At 41.9% G+C, this 18,500-nt stretch overlaps 1 protein-coding gene across 1 annotated transcript; it reads left to right on the top strand.

Annotated features, from left to right (window-relative positions):
- The first annotated feature begins 3,504 nt into the window (after positions 1-3,504).
- Positions 3,505-8,138, top strand: LOC147459836 (polyamine oxidase 2-like). Its single transcript, XM_086511033.1, has 10 exons — positions 3,505-3,886; positions 4,294-4,400; positions 4,634-4,722; positions 4,805-4,918; positions 5,021-5,108; positions 5,241-5,326; positions 5,407-5,509; positions 5,609-5,706; positions 5,877-6,306; positions 7,110-8,138. The coding sequence occupies exons 1-10, from the start codon at positions 3,850-3,852 to the stop codon at positions 7,422-7,424; spliced, it is 1,467 nt and encodes a 488-aa protein (XP_086367159.1). The 5' UTR covers positions 3,505-3,849; the 3' UTR covers positions 7,425-8,138.
- The last annotated feature ends 10,362 nt before the right edge of the window (positions 8,139-18,500 follow it).

The following is an 18,500-nucleotide window of genomic DNA, read 5'->3' as shown; positions in this document are numbered from 1 at the left end:
TTTGAACAACATTTAAAGACTGCAATAAAAAAACCACATACGAATATTAAAAGGGTGGAAAGTACACAACTTAAAACAACAACTACAATAAGATAGATATGGAGAGAAAAGAAACAGTACAATATGCTAATATGGTTTCAATGTCTTATTTCTCTAACATTAGCGAGGAAAGGTGAGATCTGGTTGTTGTTGTTGGCTCCATTGGATATTCCTTGCATAGCAATGTATGCCATCCACACTTCTACCTAAGCCTCCTCATTTTGTTCGAAGGATGCACACTCTTGTGGGGTGCAAAAACCATGTTCCCCCCAAATCATACTTGCATTGTTGGTTAGTGCGGCAACTTGATCGATATCCCCTTCGGTTAGATGTGCATTGAAATCAAGGTTTTGCATGGCGTTGAATATTGAGCTTGTGGCCTCGTTGATTGCACGGAGAGCGTCTGTGTAGTTGTGTGCACTCTACTGTGCATACAACATTCATAGCATATACATTCTTGAGAATGGAATTGGCATGCACATTGTTGATGGGGTCAACACGGGGAGGGGGTTGAACACGTTGATCGCGTTGTCCGCGATTTCCCCTAGGCATGGTAAATATGTGAATGCGAGAAATTTAAAGGAATAACTTTAGAAAATAGATACTTAATTAGCGTGACTTGTGCATGAATGAATGAATGAAACCAGTGTTCTTCTAGCTATTTATAAAAAACCCGAAGCGTCTTTACTTCAAAGGTCATTCACACCAGTCAAACCTTATGATATGACCCATTACAACTTGTGTATCTAACGAAGTGAACAAGGGATGCCTACAACAAACCATAGAGGACTTAAAGAGAAACCCTGCCTGAATCGATGGATTTATGTGGATTGCATTTAATATATAGTCTATTGTTTATCAAAAGTCTACAATAGTCCCCTTATCCCAACAAAAAAGATATGTCTAGCCATCCTAGGAGTGAAGACTAGCTACCTCATTGTAAGAGATATGAAGTCCCTAAGTGAGAGTGTCAAAAGCTTTAGCAAAGTCTACCTGCAACATGATTATGGATTGCTTTGATTTCCTAGCATGATCAAATGCAGGTTGTACAACCACAATATTGTGAAAGATAGATATTCCATCAAGAAAACCTTATAGGTCTTTCTGTATAATTTTTCCCAAATCCCAAAATAGGTCTACGTCTAATTGCCATTGCTTTGGCCATGAGCTTATAAAGAATCTCCATCATTGTAATGCATGATGAATCCTCTGAGAATCGCCACGATGTATCCTTTGGAACCATGAAGTGTTAAATCTAAAGAGAACCTTCACGATGTATCCAAGAGATCCCATTACGTTAAAATGTAGACCTTATGAGTGATTGTGATAAAATGCCCCAAGTTTGGCTGAAGGGGTAGTTATTAGGGTTTCAGCCAAACTTGGGTGGTCACCTCAAGTGTGAAAGGATATAACCTTATTTTAAGCCTTAGAACCTAAAAAAAATTCTCTCTTTTTTCGTGTGTAACCTTATCTCTCTACTCTTCTTCTTCTTCTTCATGGCTACTCCATCCTCCCTAGCTTTGACCTTTTCACTTGAGCTAACCTTGCAGAGTACAAAAGGTGATAGATACTTAACTCGCATAAATCTAGGCTTTTTATGTTTTTTGTATTAACCGATAACGTTCTCGATTGATAAGGCAATTGATCAACTTGTGAGAACACATGCATTTAAAGAAAAAAACAATGACACATTAGAATAATAGGGATGAATGTATTATACGACCATTATTAATGTTAAAACATTTTGTGAATAATGTATCATGCAACCTAGCCTGCAAACACACAAAACACACTTCCATATTACCATTATTAATGTTAAAACATTTTGCGAATAACATATAATGCAACCTAGCTTGCAAACACACACAACACGCTAGAAATGTGCAAATGTACATACTTTCAACGATGATCGAGTCATACAAACGAGAGTAAGAGTGAGAGAGCATAGGAGAGCACCCTCTTGCATGCATACCTCTTCGAAGAGAGTGCTACACATATATGCCAATACAAAAAGGAGAGGTAGAGAGGAAATGAGAGCCACACTAGATTCAAGAAAAGCCCCATATGGATCCCTCAATGAACTCATGTGAAAATTTTCAAGATGTTACTAACAATAGAGGTCTCCCACTACATTTGATGATAGAAACTATGAGTTTTAATGTTATACATAGCAAGGCCTATAGCAATTGGGAGAAAAGAGCAAAGAGCAGCCTCGTCCCCAAAAGAAAAAGGAAACCCTTCCCTATGGATGCACAAGAAGATTTAGAAATTTTCTCACGAAGGAAAACAGAGCCTTTTCTAGTGTTTTTCATACAATGAATAACATCATGAGCTTCTACTCGAGAGGCACCGCATACCTAGTTAGGTACGATTGGGGGCAGGGGACTGCCCCCCCCCCCCCCCCCCCCCCCCCCCCCCCCCCCCCCCCCCCCCCAGCGGGCCGGCGGTCCCCTGCCCCCAATCGTAACTAGCTAGGTATGCAAAAGCTCATGATGTTGAGGTAAGTCACAATGTGGGAATTATTGTGAGAATTTGTCCAAAACTTCTTGTGATGGAACTCACCCCACTAGCCTTAGAAGTTCAAGCCTTGAGTATTCTTTTTTTTTTTGCCATAAAGGGCGAGATAAATTTATATTAGAAAGATTGAAATTACATTAGACGCCATTGACTCAATGGGTAGACTTGACTTTATCTCCATAATTACAAAAAAGGGCCTGACAACAACTTCTCCAACCATCAGTCGCCATGTAGTTACATCATACAGAGACTCACTCAAGTAGAGTTAGCAGAAGGACCAGAACCAGGAAGACCACTCAACACTTCCTGATTATGGGCGATGAGTCGCAACCCATTACAATGTTGCCTCCTGAGCTTCTCCCCATCCATGCGGCATTCATCCATCATTCGTTGCAGATGAGTGTAGGATCCATCCAACAGAACTTCCAGCTGCTTGTTGATATTGGCGTTGTTGTTGTACCCCATGCAGTCCGTGAGGACTTTGTAATTTGCTTCATAAATTTTGCATTGCTCTAGCTTTAGCTGGTTCACCTGTAGGGAGAAGTGGGCAAAATGGGCTTTCAGACTTTTACTCTGGTAAGAACTGTTAAATAGCCTGTCATTCCTATCCACCCAGATAATCCAGAACAACAGAAAAGATTGAGACAGAGTCTCCAAGCAGCAGTTGTTTCCAACTCGAGGGGAACCCGAGATTTTTCACAAGTGGATACAGAATAGCAGAGCTTTTAGGACTCTCAGTAAGGGCTAGGCTGCCATTAAAAAACAATCAAGCATATTAGTTTTGGGTAATTTTTAGACGGGCCATCCGACGTAACCTTGGCACTTGCTTTCACTAAGTAGTGGGCAGTGGGCAGTGGGCACTTGAGAAGAGTATGAATTCCTGTCTTGTCAATGAGCATTTAAGTTTTGCGTGCAATGCCTTTTTAAAGGGTGTCCAATCTTCTACCATTTCGCGCGCTCCTCTATTTGTCTGTGCGTCTCCTCTCTGCTCTCTCAGACTCTCGCTCTCTCTCTCTCTCTCATACACGTGGATTTTGCTGAATTGGGTCTTCAATTCTCGCATTTCTCTGCGTGGGGGTCTTCTTTGGTGTTTTTGATTCCTCTCTCTCTCTCTCTCTCTCTCTCTCTCTCTTCCTGGATGCCGGAGCCACGACTGCTGTGCGTCAATTCGTTGCTGGTGAACGTGTGTATGAGGCAAAGCAAGTGTCGGAAACTCTACTTCACATCAGGCCAACTTTTGCGCGCCTTCCTTAATCCCTCGTCGTCCACTAAAAGTACGCCATTTCCATCACTATGGACTCATCCAACGTCAACCAGAACTACCACTCAGGTTCACCTTCTTCTACAGTAGAACGCTTATGTTCACTTGTACTCGTCTTGTATTATCTCTGTGGCCTTTCCATGCATATCAAAGGACGTAACCAGACATTGAAGGAGTCCCAGTGTTTTTAATGTGTGGGTTTGTGAAAATAAAAAGAAGACATTGCAGCTTCAAGGTCTAGCTCAGGGTTCTTTGTAAATGCACTCATACATACATACACATGTTCATACGTAAGAGTGTGTGTGTCTCTCTCCGAAATGAACACGTTGACGCACATCCGGCATGCACAGATACAAACAGAGTTGTGCTAACTTGTTAAAGGCTGAACACAATTTGCTGACTCTAACCTGCACCATATTAATATATACATTGTAGTAAAAATAAAGAGATTTCAAGCCCCTGATCTCTTTGTACAGGTCCTTGTTTTGCTGATAGCAAGACAACTCCCCCTTCAGTTATTGTGATAGGAGCTGGAATTTCAGGATTGACTGCTGCTCTTATGCTCAAGAGTAGGGGTGTCAAGGTACGTTCTTTTCATGACAACTTTAAACAGCACTTTTCTGGAATTCTTTTGATAGTAAAACTAATGCCTCTGCCTCCAAATCCAAGGCAAGATAATATTTACGTTGGCCGTCTTGCAGTGATTACTCATTTAGCTATGGCCTCACTACAATTTTTATGCCCAAATCCACAGCATCATCCCAAGGGTGTTTGTGCTATGTTGCTAGGGGCTAACCAGTGTTGCCAATTTTGCAGGTTGTTGTCTTAGAGTCAAGAGATCGCCTTGGTGGTCGCATACACACTAGATATGTTGATGGGCTTCCCATTGACATGGGTGCTTCATGGTAAAATGAGACTTGCATTTTTGCAGTGTTTCTACAAAACAATCTTCATAAATATCAGTGTTTGCCTCTTCAACTTTGACAGGCTGCATGGAGTGTCTAGGAAAAATCCTCTGGCAAATCTGGTTGGGCATTTGGGTCTCCGTTTATATAAAACAAGTGGAGACAACTCTGTATTGTATGATCATGATCTGGAAAGGTATATTTATCTTTCAAAATATTTGTGTGTTTCATTACAACTGGGATGTAGCCATCAAGATGTGCGAATGATCTTAGTCTCCAATGTAAAATATGAGTGTAGCTATGTGCTTTTTGATATGGATGGAAACCAAGTTCCACCAAAGATGGTCATGGAAGTTGGGGAAAAATTTGAAGCTATCTTGAAAGAGGTAAGGAAGAGCTCTCTTTCCTACTAATTGATTCATTGTTTGCCAAAGAGGTGGTGGCGGTGTTCTGAGTGTGTGCATGCATGTGTGTATCTTGAGCATGACTTCTAATCTGCAGTTGTTATTTTTCTACAGGCAAAGGAATTGAGGGATGAGTTCAAGAAAGATATGTCTGTTTTGGATGCCTTCTCCCTTGTGCTTGCCAGAAGAAGTGACTTAAGGTTGATTTTATAAACTAGGATATTGCCAATTCAGTAGTGTGGGATGGCCTTCTTGATGTATATATGCTTTGTTTTATCAGGGTGGAGGGCCTTGCACAAAAAGTCTTGCAATGGTACATTTGCAGAATGGAGGGGTGGTTTGCAGCAGATTGTGCCAAGATATCTGTTCGTTGTTATGATGAGGTACGTCGTCACTTGCCTCTCATAACCGTTTTGTAGAGAAGAAAGATATGTTTCTCTAAGGAATTCTTTCTGCGTTTGCTTTCGTTCTACTAAAATTAGGAAGAACTTGTTGAAGGGGGACATGGGCTCCTAGTACATGGCTATCATCCTGTGATAGCCGCTCTTGCGAAAGGGCTGGATGTGCGATTAAACCACAGGTATATATCCCTGCTCAAAAATTGGTCTTGTATTTTGGATAGGGTAAAGCTCCACAAGAACCTGTTCATGGAAGAAGGCTGGCAAAAACAGCACCTTGTTCATGGTGAAGGGTTACATATGCACACAAATTCTCACTAAAAGTGTGGTTTGTGCACATCGTCCAACACAGAGTGGCAAGAATCGCACACAATTTGAACAGTGTGAAAGTGAAAACTGAAGATGGGAGAGCATTTCATGCGGATGCGGCAGTCATTACCGTCCCTCTTGGTGTTCTCAAGGCCAACCTTATCAAGTTTGAGCCACAGCTACCAGAATGGAAAGAGTCAGCAATTGCTGACTTGGAGTTTGGAAATGAGAACAAGATTGCCTTGATTTTTGAGAGTGTGTGCTGGCCAGATGTGGATTTTCTGGGTGTCGTTGCACCCACAACATATGGATGCAGTTATTTTCTTAACTTGCACAAGGCAACGGGTCACCCTGTCCTTGTGTACATGCCTGCAGGAAGCCTTGCAAATGATATTGAGAAAATGTGCGACGAAGCAGCTGTCAACTTTGCCCTGATGCAATTGAGAACTATTCTGCCTCATGTTGCGGAACCTGTAAGTCTTTCTGTATGTTCCATCTTTCACAACATGACCATGTCAACTTCTTTCATTAGGCAGTAATCTATTGCCTCTTTGAGGTGACGTTTGTGGAGTGTGCATTAATTGTGCTGTTCGGTACGCTTTTGCTTTTCCTTATTGGCGCCGCCGGATTGCTTCAACCTTTCACTAGGCAAAAATGTGCTCCCCCTATCTGGGGGTGTTTACTGTGGTATTAGTTGTCTTGACCTGTTTTTGCATTTCCTTGTTACTAATCACTTGCATTAAGGTAAATGACATAGATGCTTGTTACTGAGTACATGACCCCCATCTATGAACTTGCATTAAGGTAAACGACATAGATGCTTGTTACTGAGTACATGACCCCCATGTTCATTTACGTTGCACATGATGATGTTAGTAGGAATTGTATGTGCATTCACACGTCTGTGTGATTGCTATATAATGACATTAATGGAATTGTCATAGCATCAAGTGCTTTATAGGTTGATTGGGCCTTTTCCTGAATTTATGTAAGGCTTCTTTTATGTGTACTTTCTTTTTGATGGTAAAACATACCTCAGAGGAGAAGGGAGAAAGGCGTACAGATTTTTGTTTGCCTCGTTTTTATTTTGTAAACAGGTCCTTCCTTTTGTTTTTTTTGCTTTAGAATGTCAACGTGAGCATTCACCTTGTTATTTATTTTTTCATGTAACTCTGCATCTTGGCAAATCGGAACCTAGCCATAAATACGTAATGGATGATGTATATACAATTGAAATAAGATCCGGCAAACATGTTTGTTTTGTGTCTATACGCAGGTACATCATCTGGTGTCTCGATGGGGATCCGACATCAACTCTCTTGGATGTTATAGCTATGATGCTGTCGGTAAACCACACGATCTGTACACACGGATACGGAGCCCGGCAGGAAATCTTTTTTTTGCAGGAGAAGCTACAAGTGCAAGGTATCCTGGAACAGTACATGGGGCATTTGCGACTGGTCGCTTGGCAGCAGAAGATTGCTACAAAAGCTTCAAAGCAAGTCATGGCCACTTGGAAATGCTTCAGACAGGCATGTCAGAGGAGCTGCCAACAAGCAAACAAGCTCCTCTGCACATCTCAAGAATGTGAATAGTATGCTAAGACTTTAGGCACTTCTGTACATAACATGACAGGCACATTTACATACGGTTTTGGATTGATGACCGACAACTAAGGTATTCTATTGGCTTGCCAAAGAGATGGGACACTATCATTGGGGCATATTTGGAGAAGGGAATAGAAATATGTGGGTGCGGTATTGCAGACGATAATCTTTTATAGAAATTTACGACAAACCTGTGCATATGTGACATTGGCATTGATATAATATTGCTACCATTTGGAATGACAAAATTTGCTGTCAACAAGCTATTCTTCTCCAAACTTGTCGAATTAGGGTTAAGTTCTTGAAGAGTGAAGTTGGAGGAATTTGGGAAGAAACTATTTTGATCTATCATTTTTTAGAAGAAAGATTTTCAATGCAGGAAAGAGTACATAGAACAGGTTACGGCACTATGCACAAGGGAGGACTAAGTGGTTTGTATGTTCTCTGTTTCTTCAGGAAGGCTTCTCATTCACAGAAAGGCCTGGCATGGTATTTAAGCGTCGTGCTTCCTGGAGTCTTATTGACCCTTGCTGTTTGTTGACGTCTATGTTGGTTGAGTCCCAATGTCCTCCATCTGGACACAATTGCATGTGTATGAGGTGTTATTCCTTTTTCAAAAGCATCATGCCCTTCTACATAGATATCTTGCCTTCCCTCTCATTTGCATATTTAACCTCAAATCCACCATAGCCAAATATTGCATTGTTGTGTTAGAAAATGAATATCATGTGCTGACTTTGTCTATAAGGTTGCCAAATGCAAGTACTGATTTAGTCTTCCAATCAGGGTTTCTGCGGCGAGGTCATAGACTCTACAAATCAATGCATTGGTTATGCTAGTCACAGTTAGTCTCTCTCTCTCTCTCTCTCTCTCTCTCTCAAGTGTGGTAGATTGGTTATGCCATTTCCCGCTCGAATAGCCTTGAGTTCAACTCTCCTCGTCGGATAGATCTTCAAGGTCTCTTGGGTTAGTTTCCTAAAAAATTCTCTTCTTCTCGGGTGTGTGTGCATTAATAAGAAGAGGAAAATGGTATAACCTTTCTATCACCCAAGTGTGGTAGCCTTTGGTTATGCCATTTCCCACTAAAATAGCAGGTCTTGAGTTCAACTCTCCTTGTCGGATAGATCTTTAAGGTCTCTTGAGATAGTTCCTATGACGTTAAGATTCTCTTCTTCTTCTTCTTCTTTGTGTGTGTGAGTGTGTGTGTGTGTGTGTGTGTGTTGGGGGGGGGGGGGGGGGGGGAGATCGATGCCAATCTCTTCGTCAAAGCTACTTTGCACTACTCAATTTGTTGATTGTAATTTATGTGTCAATTGGATTAGAAGAAGACTATTTCTAGTTTCATTCAATCAAGCACATATGATCATCTAGCTATGTTCTCATAAGGAACAAAAGCTCATATTATACACTGGTTGTAAAGCCAGAAAGGAATCTTCTTTAAAAGATGCCACAATATAACCAAGGTCTGTCTTTATAGAGTATACTTATGCTAAAAGGCTACTTCGGCTTATGAGACAAAATAATGGAGTGTGCCTCTTGTCTAAGAGAAACAAAACAAGCTCAAAGCTAAATACTGCCTTTCTAATTGTGCTTCCTTAATCCAAACATCCAAGAAAAATGTGATAGTTTGAAGCTCTCTCAAGGGAAGATGTAGCTCTACACGGTTGAGATTCTTTTGCATCCGCCGCTTGTGGCACTAATGTCCTATGTCAATCTAAATATATTGTGGTTTTATGGCTCTTCTACAAGTGCATGTGGGTGTCTTTCTCAATCTGGCAGCATTGCTCTGTCCAAATCAACAATTCTTGAAGATGAAGGCCCTTGATGATGATGTGGACATTGGCATGGAGTTGGCGGCTGTACTCTTATGCGGTCATCTGTTGATGGAATTTGCATGTATCTGTGCAATTGCTTTCATTTTTTAGCTTAATTGATTAATCTACTTATGCTTTTGTGTTCAATTGAAAATTAAGTGAAGCTTGAGAGTGCCAATTAGTGACTTCCATTGCTAATATTGTATTATTATGATAGAAATCTTTCCGATAAGGTAGTGTCACCTGTTAGGAAATAAGACGTAGCTAAATAGATAATTGAGTAGATTACTTAATGGAGAGAGACAGATTTACATACACGAGATTATAGAGTAGAGAGAGAGTATACACGATATACGTGGTTCATTCAATGTGGGCTACGTCCACGGGAAAGCAGCCACTCAATGGCTTTACTACTTCAAAACAAGAAGTAGTTTACAAAGGGATTATACCCTTAATGGAGCTCCCGCCTTGCTTCACTCTCACCACCTCACACTCACCTTGTTGCATCAACTTAACACTATGAAATGTGTGTAGAAATGGTCTCCTTTTATAAGCCAAAAGGGCTGTCCTCTCTCATGAGAGGCAGCCATGTGTAGCCACCCTTGTGTAGATAAGTCCAAATCGGAACCTCCAATCCGCCCATGTGTGGTCGCCCTTGAGAAGACAAGTTCGCTTTTGAATTCGGCCACCGGCCACCGGCCATTGACTTCCGACCACCGGCCACTGGCCATTAACTATCGGTCACCGTCCAACCGACCGGTTGTTTTCCGACCACTTTCCGGCCGTCGTCGGGCCATAATATTCCGGCGAAAAGGAATATTTCGACGAGGGAAAAAAAAAGTATTGGGAGCGGAACCTAAAGTTGCCCCTGATTTTTTGCCGTGAAAATTTTGGTTTCTGGCGAGTGATGTTTCTTCACGCACAATGGCTTCTCCTCATAATGGGGGCCTTACAAATGTGCGCTTTTACCACAAAAAATTACAAGGGTAAATCAAGCTCCATACTTAACAATCTCCCACTTGGAGACTGATCTCCAAACCAAAACTGTGATTGCTTTCCATCCTAGCTTCTTATCCTTGAATGCCGATTGAAGATGAGCAAAAGCTCAACTTCTCCTTGTTGACCACCTTTGTAAACATGTCTGTAGGATTTTCACTTGTATGCACCTTTCCTAGCTTTAGCTGTCCCTCTTCCAAAAGCGTGCGTATGAAGTGATATCTCAGCTAAATGTACTTTGTCCTTGAATGAAAGGTTGAGTTCTTCGCAAGATGGATAGCTCTTTGGCTATCACTGTACAAGACACAATTGTCTTGTTTGAATCCAAGCTCTTCTAAGAATCTGTGAAGCCACATAATTTCTTTGCTTGCCTGTATCATTGCTACATACTCTGCTTCCGTGGTAGAAAGTGAAACCACTTTCTGCAGCTTTGAAGCCCAGCTTAAAGCTGTGCCTCCAATCGTGAACACATAGCCAGTAGTGCTCCTTCGAGTATCTTTGTCACCTGCCATATCTGCATCAGCATACCCTTTTAGAAAAATATCAGTTCCTCCAAAATACAAAGCATTTTTTGTTGTCTCTTTTAGATACCTAAGTATCCACTTCACAGCTTGCCAATGCTCTTTACTTGGGTTGTCCATGAACCTACTCACAACTCCCACTACATGTGCAATGTCTGGCCTTGTACAGACCATAGCATACATTAGAGAACCTACCGTTGCAGCATATGGAACTTTAGACATATAAGCTATTTCCTCTTGTGTCTTTGGACACATATCCTTCGTTAGTTTAAAATGACCAGCCAAAGGTGTAGAAACTGGTTTTGCATTTTGCATTGCAAACCTTTCTAGTACCTTCTTGATGTAATCTTCTTGAGATAGCTATATTGTCTTCTTCGTCCTGTCCCTTGATATTTTTATACCAAGTATCCTCTTTGCAGCACCTAAATCTTTCATTGAAAAAGATTTAGACAGCTCCTCTTTTAGGTCTTTGATGTCCTGCATGTTAGCACTTGCAATCAACATGTCATCAACATACAACATTAGGATGATGAATTTTCCATCTCCCAAATTCTTCGTGTAGACGCAGTGATCCGAGTTGCATCTTGTGAATCCATGATCCAACATCCATTGATCAAACTTCAAGTACCATTATCTTTATACTTGCTTTAAACCAAGCTCTTCTTTAATTTGCAAACCATTTTCTCCTTACCTTTACTTCATACCCCTTTGGTTGAAGCATGTAGATTTCCTCCTCTAAGTCACCGTGAGGGAATGCCGTATTTACATCCATTTGCTCGAGATTTAGATCATGAGCAGCCACAAGGCTTAAGACAAACCTAATTGAGTTCATTTTTACAACAGGAGAAAATATTTCATTGAAATCAATACCTTTCTTTTGAGAAAATCCTTTTACCACAAGCCTAGACTTGTACCTTTTCTTCCCACCTTCTTCTTCCTTCAGCTTGTACACCCATTTGTTTTGAAGTGCCCGCTTACCTTTTGGCAACTCAACCAACTCCCATGTTTGGTTGCCATGTAGTGAGTCCATCTCCACTTGCATGCTCTTCGTCCATACTTCTTTGGATTCATGTTGCACAGCTTCTTCGTATGATTCTGACTCTCCAGAATCTGAGATCAAGAGATGGTCGAAGGAAGGAACAAACCTTTTTGGAGGTCTAATTGCTCTTGTAGATCTTCAGAGAATAGGTTGAGGCTCCTCATTTGGTTGACGTTGTTGCACATTGTCACCGTTTGCAGTCCTTGAGTCTTCACCGTCCTCAAGCTCCATGTACTCATCACCTGTTTCTTTTGTTTGTTTTCTTTCCAAGTAATCTTTATACATATTTTGTTCGTTAAAAATTACATCCCTACTTCTTAAGATTTTACCATCTTCAGGATTCCATAGGCGATACCCAAAGTCACCTTCTCCATAGCCAATGAAGAAACACTTTTTGGACTTTGCATCTAGCTTTGATCTTAGGCTTCTATCTATGTGCATGAAAGCCTCACACCCAAACACTTTGAGAAATTTATAATTCACCGGTTTACCTGTCCATGCCTCTTCTGGAACTCCCCCATCCAATGCCGTTGAGGGTGACCGATTGATTAAGTACACAGACGTACTTACAGCTTCCACCCAAAGCTCAAGCGGTAGGCCTACATGTAGCCGCATGCCTCGTGCTCGCTCCATGATTGTCTTGTTCATCCTTTCCGAAATCCCATTTTGTTGAGGTGTCCTTGGGGTTGTCCTTTGCCTCCGAATGCCATTGCTAGCACAAAAGATTTCAAAAGCTTGGCTGCAATATTCGCCTCCATTGTCGGATGTGAGGCATTTAACCTTGGTACCTGTTTCATTCTCCACAAAGGCTTTCCACCTTTGAAATATGGAAAATACATCGGATTTATTCTTTATGATATAAACCCATGTTTTTCTAGTCGCGTCATCTATGAATGTTACATAGTACAATGAATCACCAAGGTTAAATGTGAGGCATTTAACCTTGGTACCTGTTTCATTCTCCACAAAGGCTTTCCACCTTTGAAATATGGAAAATACATCGGATTTATTCTTTATGATATAAACCCATGTTTTTCTAGTCGCATCATCTATGAATGTTACATAGTACAATGAACCACCAAGTGATGGTGTACTTGCAGGACCCCAAACATCAGAACGAACCAACTCAAGTTTTTTATTTTTTCTTTCATTTCCTGATTTTTGAAATTTTACCCTCTTTTATTTACCATAAACACAATCTTCACAGAACTCTAAGTCCACTTTTTTCAAACCTGGTAGAAGCTTCTTTGTTCGAATACCCAAGTCGGTAGTGCCACACCGCACTGTCAACTTCTGTAGTTGCTGCACAAGCTGAAGGTTGCGTGCTAACAGTACACAAGCAAAGTGTTCCGACTTTTTCTCCCTTGGCAACCACCAAAGATCCCTTTGAGATCTTCCACCGTTTGTTTCCAAATGCAATGTTGTGACCTTCGTTGTCCAATTGTCCTGTAGAGATCAAATTTTTGCGAAGAGAAGGAACATGCCTAACATCTTTAAGCTTCCATTCATTTCCGTTAGCAGTTTTGACAGAAACTGTACCTTTGCCGGCAATCTCACAAACTTCATCATCTCCCAAGTATACATACCCAAAATTACCTTTGGTGTAGTCTTGGAAATGTTGCCTGTGTGGTGTCGCATGGAATGAAGCCCCGGAATCTACTATCGAGGAATTAGACACATTGTCTAATGAGAGAATTAGAGCATCTTGCTCTACTTTACCTGCCACATTGGCATCCGATGTTGGCTTGTTGTCTTGAGACTCTGTCTCCTTCTTCTTCTTGGACCAGCAATCCTTCTTGACGTGGCCCTTCTTGCCACAGTTCCAACATTCAAGAACTGACTTTGTATGTGACTTGCTCCGCCTTGAGCGATCACGATCCTTTTGGTTTTTGAACCTCTCCTTAGGCCTTCCTCTTGTTTCCACTGACAGTGCAGCACTTGATGATTCTCCTGTGCTTCTCCTTCGTATTTCCTTGCTTAGGAGAACACCCACAACATCATCAAACTTAAGAGTATTTGTGCCAGAAATAGAATTACTTACAGCCATCACAAGGCTGTCCCAACTATCTAGTAGAGATGATAGTATAAGGAGAGCTCGCACTTAATCATCAAAATTGATTTTCACTGATCAAAGTTGACTTATGTTTGTGTTAAAGTCATTTAGGTGTTCTGCAACGGAATCATTCTCTGTCATCTTTAGATTGAACAAGCGATTCATAAGAAATACCTTATTGGATGCCGATGGTTTCTTGTAGAAGTCGTCAAGTGACTTCATCAAGTCCTCCGTGGTCTTCATCTCCGAAACATTGAAGGCCACCATTGACGCCAAGCTTAACCGGATTGTTCCCAGGTCCTTTCGATCAAGGACAATCCATGCTTCATCTGCCATCGTTGCGGGATTCTTTGTAAGACCGCCTAGTGGCAAATAGAGGTCCTTCTGGTAGAGATAGTCTTCAATTTGCATCTTTCAATGTTGGTAGTTTTTGTCGTTGAACTTCTCAAGCTTGAGCTTCCCTTCCTCCGCCATAACTCCCACTCAATTCAAGAAATCCATTCCTTGAGATAATTTAGCTACGAGCAAACCTTGGTCTGATACCAATTTGTTAGGAAATAAGACGTAGCTAAATAGATAATTGAGTAGATTACTTAATGGAGAGAGACATATTCACGTACACAAGATTATAGAGTAGAGAGAGAGAGAGAGAGAGAGAGAGAGAGAGAGAGAGAGTACACACGATATACGTGGTTCACCCAATGTGGGCTACGTCCACGGGAAAGCAGCCACTCAATGGCTTTAGTACTTCAAAACAAGAAGTAGTTTACAAAGGGATTATACCCTTAATGGAGCTCCCGCCTTGCTTCACTCTCACCACCTCACACTCACCTTGTTGCATCAACTTCACACTATGAAATGTGTGTAGAAATGGCCTCCTTTTATAGGCCAAAAGGGCTGCCCTCTCTCATGAGAGGCAGCCATGTGTAGCCACCCTTCTGTAGATAAGTCCAAATCGGACCCTCTAATCCGCCCATGTGTGGCCACCCTTGAGAAGACAAGTCCACTTTTGAATTTGGCCACCGGCCACCGGCCATTGACTTCCGACCACTGGCCCACTGGCCATTGACTACCGGCCACCGTCCAACCGACCGGTTGTTTTCCGACCACTTTTCGGCTGCCATCCGGCCATAATATTCCGGCGAAAAGGAATATTCCGACGAGGGAAAAAAAAAGTATCGGGGGCGGAACCTAAAGTTGCCCCTGATTTTTGGCCGTGAAAATTTTGGTTTCTGGCGAGTGATGTTCCTTCCCGCACAATGGCTTCTCCTCATAATGGGGGCCTTACAAATGTGCGCTTTTACCACAAAAAATTACAAGGGTAAATCAGGTTCCATACTTAACATCACCTGTTCAACCATGATTCGTTGAACATGTGTGCAAGGAAATTCAAGTTGTACCGAAAGGTGGGTAATATCAATTCAAACATTATATGCACCCAAGTGCTCATTTATCCATGTCAGTATCTTTATCACCCTCTTTTGTTGACTAGGGGGAGACCTATATTGCTATTCTTTTGCTCTATCTATGAGGTCTTTTTTTTTTTTTTTGGGGGGGGGGAGGGGGGAGGGGGGAGGGGGAGAACTCACAATGGTGAGTAGATTATATTAGCATAACCAAAAAATTGCAAGTTTCTATCATGCTTGTGATGTGAGCCATGACGTCTTTAAGGATCATAGATACATCGGTTGACAAGGGAGCCACCCCATGACAATGGATGAGCACACAGTTTTACCCATGCAAGTCAAACATTGCAGCACCCATGGTCTTGTTCCACTCATCAGAGTTCATGTGTTTCCCAATGGTGCTTTCTTGGATTATCTATGTGAATTGAGCTATTTCCATGGTGTTCTAAAAATTTAACAGTTCCTTGTGTTTGAAGTAACAAAATATCACGAGTTGTGTAGTGATGGGCAAAGCTTGGCTCTTGAACACCTTCCCTCCCAAGAAGAGGTCGTTCTTGAAGAATCCTATTTTCCAGGTCTTTTGAACCCATTTGCAAACCTATCCAGCTAGGTCGTTGATCGTCGGACATTCCTTGAAAAGGTGGAGGAGGTCTTTACTAGCCGTTTTGCATTGCGAGTATCTATCCGGACCAATTTCCCTGGTGAAAACCTTCACCTCAGTCGGCATGGCTCCCCATAACACCTTCCATAAGAAGACCTTCATCCCATGCAGCCATTGTGGGCGCCATATGTTCTTCACGGGTGTTGACTCCGGCCAGTGCTTGCCACACTGCTTGTTAATGAGGGAGAACCAATCCTTCAAAGCTATAAGGGTGAAGTACACTTCCTCAGTTTCTGGTTTCAGAAAATGTTTGTTTTTAGGCCACTGTCATGCTTTCCACTCAAACTTGGATGCACAATTCAGTAGACACCATTTGTTTAGTTGTTCAAGGGCTCTGCTGATTTGTAATCGTTCGGTACCACTGAGGTTACATTGGAGAGTCAGTTGGTCCGTTCCTAGTTGTCATATCCGTCTAATATCTTTGTTATTAATATTTTTGGCTACTTCCCTCCAAAAAGGGATCAGAAGGATGCTTCCAGCCTTAGAGAGCTAGGGGGACTAGTGAGTTATAGAATTGTAAAAATACCTTGGCAACTCTCTCCATTCCAAGGACTTCGTTGCTCTGTTGCATTTTTGAGCGATCTCGCATGCCATACCCCCAAGTTTCAGGACGGCCCATAAAGGAGCAAGCAGCTTGTCTTGCACCTCAAGACTTTTCCACTGGCCACTTTGCGAGCATAATATGGAGAGTTCATTTTCCTAGGTGGTCCGCAATTGGCCCCTTTACCGTTCTAGTAGTCTTTGTCACTCTTTTTTGTTAGCTATGGAGGAGGCCAATGCTATTCCTTGGCCCTAGATATGATAGGGTATTTAATGACGGCTTTGGTTATGGGATCCAAGTGAATTTTGAAAGCAATTATTGGTCATCTTGACGATACCATTATGTACAAATTGTCCAGAAAATCCAAGCAAGAGTAGACTCAAACTACGATTTTAAACTCGTATATTACATGTGGTCCAAGTTTACACTTATTTTTACAGATGTGTTCAATGCATTCATGTGAATGTAGTAGTAAATTCCTTTGCCTCACAAAATAGGCAGCAGTTCATGCCAAAATAAGAGATGAGATGTCACATAGCATTCTTCTTTCTTGTCCACCTTTGTGAAGATTTGTGTCTAGCAACTTCCCCCATAGATCCCATGGTAGGATCTTCATTAAAGACCATGCAACACATAGTATATGTGAATGCTACTTGTGCATATCCTCTCATGAAACACGGCATAAAGCATCGTTGATGTCACACCTGTCTATAGTTTTACGATCTTGTCCAATGAATCCTTTTCCTAATGATAGAATGTCTCTCCATATGCTAGCAGGGAACTTGAGTCTACTACCACGGCCTTTTACCATAGAAAGAAGAGATAGAGAATAGAGCGGCAATGAAAAGTAGATAGCGACTGCACCTTCGACACTTAGATAGTTCCTGTGATGACATTTCTTCATACTCTTCCATTAACCATGAAAAAGTGACGAGTCTTTTGAACTTTACCTACTTCTTGGGTGCTTTCTTGTGCAAGAGTAGGGTCGACCACCATATATGTGCATTACCTTTCAGAAAAGACACCACCTTCCATACCTTGGGGCCTTTGAAAAAACTTCCTCATAGCAAAGAGATATCAAATAGTTATACAAATGCAAGATCTTGATGGGCATCCTTGAAGCTTATGGGAGCTCACATTGAGATCCTCATGCTCGGTTGGCTCTGGAGTCCTCATAACACTTGAGAGTGTGAGGAGATACATCATGTTGGTATGCACACATTGAGACATTGTTTGAGATACATGGTTTTTCGTTGGATGCTTATATGACATGATCTATTTCTGGTGGATACCTAGAGGACATGGATACAACTTATACAAAAGTTGGGCACAAAGATGACTACATACCGAGAGAATTTTCTCCACCTCATAGAGGATGCTTTCTTTTCTAGTCTCCAAGGGGAAGAGGAACGGGAGTGATGACACTTCCCACCTGATGCTCTCGATTTGCGGTTAGCACGACAATACGAGATGGAGAATTTACCTTTTGGATGTTTACGATGGTGTATTCTGGCAGCAGCACTTCGATGAAGGCGGTCAGTGCTTCTCTAGTCTCCTCCTCCTCCGTTCTCCAGTTAGAGAATTCTTTCAGCCATTTGTCCATGGTTGATGATGTGCGTTGTCTTCAGCATTGTAAACTGAATATTTCCAAGAATCCCTCCTCCGTGGGGGCACCAAATGACGAGCGCAAAGCGTGACACAGACCTCGACGGCCTTGAAAATGCCAGGAGCCGATGCACACCGCAAGCCGGCCACGGTGAAGCGAACAAGGGGCACCACCTAGCTTTGAGCGGCTAGGACGCAGACAATGGTGATTGGAGATATCACAAACTCTACACACCGAGAGAGAGAGAGAGAGAGAGAGAGAGAGAGAGAGAGAGAGAGAGAGAGAGAGAGAGAGAGAGAGAGAGAGGTGATGAAAACCCTCGGGGTGTGAGGGAAAACTATTTCTTGCAATATTTACAACAACCTTATTTCCGGGGAGGTGGCAATCATGGTGATAGAGAGATAGTGAGCCTAATAGTGCGTT

The sequence above is a fragment of the Adiantum capillus-veneris genome, chromosome 4 (assembly GCF_014529385.1).
Source record: "Adiantum capillus-veneris isolate H3 chromosome 4, ASM1452938v2, whole genome shotgun sequence".
In the NCBI taxonomy this organism is placed as follows: Eukaryota; Viridiplantae; Streptophyta; class Polypodiopsida; order Polypodiales; family Pteridaceae; genus Adiantum; species Adiantum capillus-veneris.
This window is presented reverse-complemented; position numbering and strand designations above follow the sequence as displayed.

Coding starts and splice junctions, on each gene's coding strand:
- LOC147459836 (XM_086511033.1), top strand. CDS start 3,850: ATGGACTCATCCAACGTCAACCAGAACTACCACTCAG. Junction 5,109..5,240: donor TTGAAGCTATCTTGAAAGAG/GTAAGGAAGAGC, acceptor ATTTTTCTACAG/GCAAAGGAATTGAGGGATGA. Junction 5,510..5,608: donor CTGTTCGTTGTTATGATGAG/GTACGTCGTCAC, acceptor TACTAAAATTAG/GAAGAACTTGTTGAAGGGGG.